The 3,617-nt window shown below is 29.0% G+C and overlaps 2 protein-coding genes across 3 annotated transcripts in view; both read left to right on the top strand.

Annotated features, from left to right (window-relative positions):
* Positions 1-456, top strand: part of LOC106474883 (techylectin-5B-like) — a 3,458-nt gene extending 3,002 nt beyond the window's left edge. Inside the window, exon 5 of the mRNA XM_013935580.2 lies at positions 201-456. Coding sequence (XP_013791034.1) covers positions 201-358 — 158 coding nt within the window. The 3' untranslated portion in view covers positions 359-456. The remainder of the gene's footprint in view (positions 1-200) is intronic.
* A 2,001-nt stretch (positions 457-2,457) lies between these two features.
* The window catches only part of LOC106474882 (alpha-N-acetylglucosaminidase-like), a 28,279-nt gene continuing 27,119 nt past the window's right edge, over positions 2,458-3,617 (top strand). The window contains exon 1 of one of the 2 annotated variants that reach the window (XM_013935579.2): positions 2,458-2,511. In XM_013935579.2, the coding sequence (XP_013791033.2) occupies positions 2,503-2,511 (9 nt within the window). In that variant the 5' untranslated portion in view covers positions 2,458-2,502. The remainder of the gene's footprint in view (positions 2,512-3,617) is intronic. The other variant, XM_022403164.1, reaches the window with a different exon arrangement.

Below are 3,617 nucleotides of genomic sequence, written 5' to 3'. Positions count from 1 at the left end.
GTCATATATATAATCGTTAAGCTAATAAAATCATTAACAGAAATTAGAAATATTTTGAATAAATATCATTTAAGTATTACAACTCTGGTTCATAGTTAGAAAACAATTGAAAAAAGAAACCCTACTCGAATAGATAATATCCTACATTAGATGTTTATGTTTTGTTATTTAATTTTAAAATTATTTCGATATTATTTTAGGAAATTCCCTTACTATTCACAACAACATGATGTTCAGCACCAAGGATAAAGACAACGATAAAAACAGCGGCAGTTGTGCTCAATCCTTCAAAGGCGGATGGTGGTATAATTCATGTCATCGTTCCAAATTTAAACGGTTTGTATTACACAGAAGATAAGGTAGACACTACAGGTATTACCTGGTATGAGTGGAAAAGTAAACATAGCACATTAAAGACAAGCGAGATGAAAATAAGACCTGTGGATTTTATTACTGGTGAATAAAGATCTAAATAAAATAGAAATAAAGCTTGGAAAATTTTATTTCACACTATATGTGTATAGACAAATAGACAAGATAGATAGAGACCCTTAATTTGTGTGTGTGTGAGTGTGTGGATAATTATATCTGAGTGTTCATAAATTTCAACCAAATACATAAAGAGATTATGCTAAATGTATATGACTCTTACTTTGATCTAACATCTTCTGCAAAAAATAAAACGTACGTATTGTATTTAAATAGTTTGACCATAAAATCTTTATACTCCTACTCAACATGAACAAAAATGTGTTTGATAATTTTATAATTTATATGTTTGTTTGCAGTTAAGCTACGCAATGGGCTTTCTGTGCTCTGCCCACCACGGGTATCGGTTTCTGACGTTGTTAGTCCGCAGACGAATTTAGGTGTAATGTATTATATTCTGCTTCGAATTCAACAAAATTTATTTATTCAAATGGCGTTGAGTAAAAGGCTTTAAAATATCATGTAATATTAGATAATAATGGAAAATACTGACTGAAGTGGTTTTTAGTTGTCACATCGTTTTAGTGTTTGAATTCACTAAAATATTTTAGGAATATCCACCTTACTTATCTATACCACAATAATTATCACTGTCTCACTTTTCTTCTTGAAACGTGCGGTCGGTAAGGAATATATAGACTCTCTTTAACATAAGAGAAAACTAATAAGTAAACTTCGGAAATTATATTACCTTATACGATTTAGGTTCCAAAGAATTTTTTATTATCTTCTGTTTCTGTTACGTTTGTATAAAAGGCTTAACGACATCACGAAGCATGAAATAAAGAAAAATTCAATACTGACTTAAACTGTTTTCTGAGTGCCAGATTAACTATTTGGTAAAAGTAACGCCTGTATTGAAAACTGATTGACGAAGATGCCCTCCCAGTGGCACAGCAGTATGTCTGCAAATTTACAACGCTAGAAACCGGGTTTCGATACTCGTGGTGGGCAGAGCACAGATAGCCATTGTGTAGCTTTGTGCATAATTAAAAAACAAACTTGACGAAGATTTTCATCTGGTGTCGCCTAGCGGCAAGGTTGTCATTACAAATGGTGTCTTTGTGTGTATGCACACATTATTTTGGTGTTAGGTCAACATATCAGCTAGGATCTTCAAATAGAAAAAAGCTTCCCTCTTTTTAATGCTGCAATTCTACAAATTTATCACAGACTCACAGAGGATAGAATTGCCGATTGAATTCTAGGAATCCTTGTGGATTCTTGTTTATTCAGATACTTTTGAGCCGAAGAAAAAGTAATTTATATTCCTTGGATTATACCAGAAGGATTTTGACATGAGACAGAATATTCATTTATATATATATATGGCAGTTTCTTAGAATTTAAATAAATAAAAACAATTGTAGTAAAGTGTTTCAATTTCTCAGAATATTAATAAAGACAAACAATTATTGTAAAGTGTTTCAATTTCTTAGAGTATCAATAAAGAAAAGAATTATAGTAAAGAGTTCAGAGGTGATTTTATATAATTTAAGATTTTGAACAATTTCACGTATTTACAACACTAAAATCCGGGGATCGATTCTGTTAGGTATAGTTTTAGTCATGTTTAGAAAAATTAGGGATAAACTTCTTTAGAATCATATGTAGACCGTTTCTATACATATGAAAAGCCCGTGTTTCTTGATATTTACTTTAATTTCTACAATTTGTAGAATGCAAAGATGAAAAAAATCACTACGTAGACAAACGCTGAAAACAAGTTAGTGAACTATTCCAGAAAAAAACTAGTTTTTAATTTTATTTTGTTTTTTACGTTAAATTCTCTGTATAATATTTCACAATATATTTTCAAGTCAACGTATTGTTCTGGTACTGTTTAATTCATTGCTCTTCTTAATACTTAAAACAATAATATTAAATACATCTGACAATAATAAAAGAAATTGTTAAAATAACCATATTTTTTATATGTGATTTTAATATGCATTAAATTTCTATTACCGCAAGAGGGCAAACGTAAATCATGTCTGAGAATAATATGTGAAAATGTCACTGGTTAGTATGATTAACGTTCTTTTATTTTAATTTTAAGAAAGCTAAATTTGGGTCCTTAAAAACAGACTTATATTTCATGAATTGCAGTAGTGATATTAAAAGTAATATTGGATAGCTTTGAAAAGTTTTTAAATTGATTTTAATTCAAACGAACGTAGCTCGTCAGAAGAAAAGGTTTAAACTTTAATTAATAAACTGTCTTATTATTCAGTATTACCATTACTAGCTTAACTCGATTTCACTTACATGGGCATACATATTAGATGTACTACATTATGTATAAAATAACCTTTATTTTTGCCTTCACGAGCATGTTTAACTACACCGTGAAGAAAGGCTATTATTGTTTTCAGACTTCCCAACGTTTACCCATTTCGATAAATAATTGAATATTGAAACCTGATTTTTTTTTCGTTTTTGATTTTTATTGTGTATCTTAAAAGTAAAATTAAAAATATATGGCAGAATGTGGAATTACTGAAAAGTCATCTAACGGACAAAATTTTATCAAACTCTACTTCAGTACTTGTAATTCTAATAAATCTGCACAAGAAGAAATATACTATAAATATAACTCTCCAGGATTTTACTTTTAAGTTTTAATTAACAAAAAAAACAGTAAGCACAATGCCATTGGCAACTCAGTATTATTGTGAATGATATATTGAATACCGCATTTTTGCTTCCAAGCTCTTCGTTGTCATATATATATATATATATTCATGGTGTTAAACATTTAGTCATTAAGATTTAAAAGTACAATATTTAGAATAACCCAATTATACGGTGTTAAAGGAACAGCTTACACTGATATTTCCATAAACTAAAATGGTGTTTAATATGTAAAGTACTTAAAGCTTTTTGTAATGTTTATTATGTTATATAAACTTGTCAAAGCTGTCAATCAAATGTTACTGGACTTATGTAATAATATTTTGTATTAATTTATTTATGTTACCATGTGTGACTGAGAATTTATGAATTCGATATGTGTATTTGTATGTATATATATATATATATATATATATATAGTTAGTTAGTAGTTAGTAGTATTACGTTACGTTAACGTTACTACGTACGTCTACTTACTACGTACGTACGGTAGG

This window comes from Limulus polyphemus, unplaced genomic scaffold (genome assembly GCF_000517525.1).
Source record: "Limulus polyphemus unplaced genomic scaffold, Limulus_polyphemus-2.1.2 Scaffold7816, whole genome shotgun sequence".
Lineage (NCBI taxonomy): Eukaryota > Metazoa > Arthropoda > Merostomata > Xiphosura > Limulidae > Limulus > Limulus polyphemus.
This window is presented reverse-complemented; position numbering and strand designations above follow the sequence as displayed.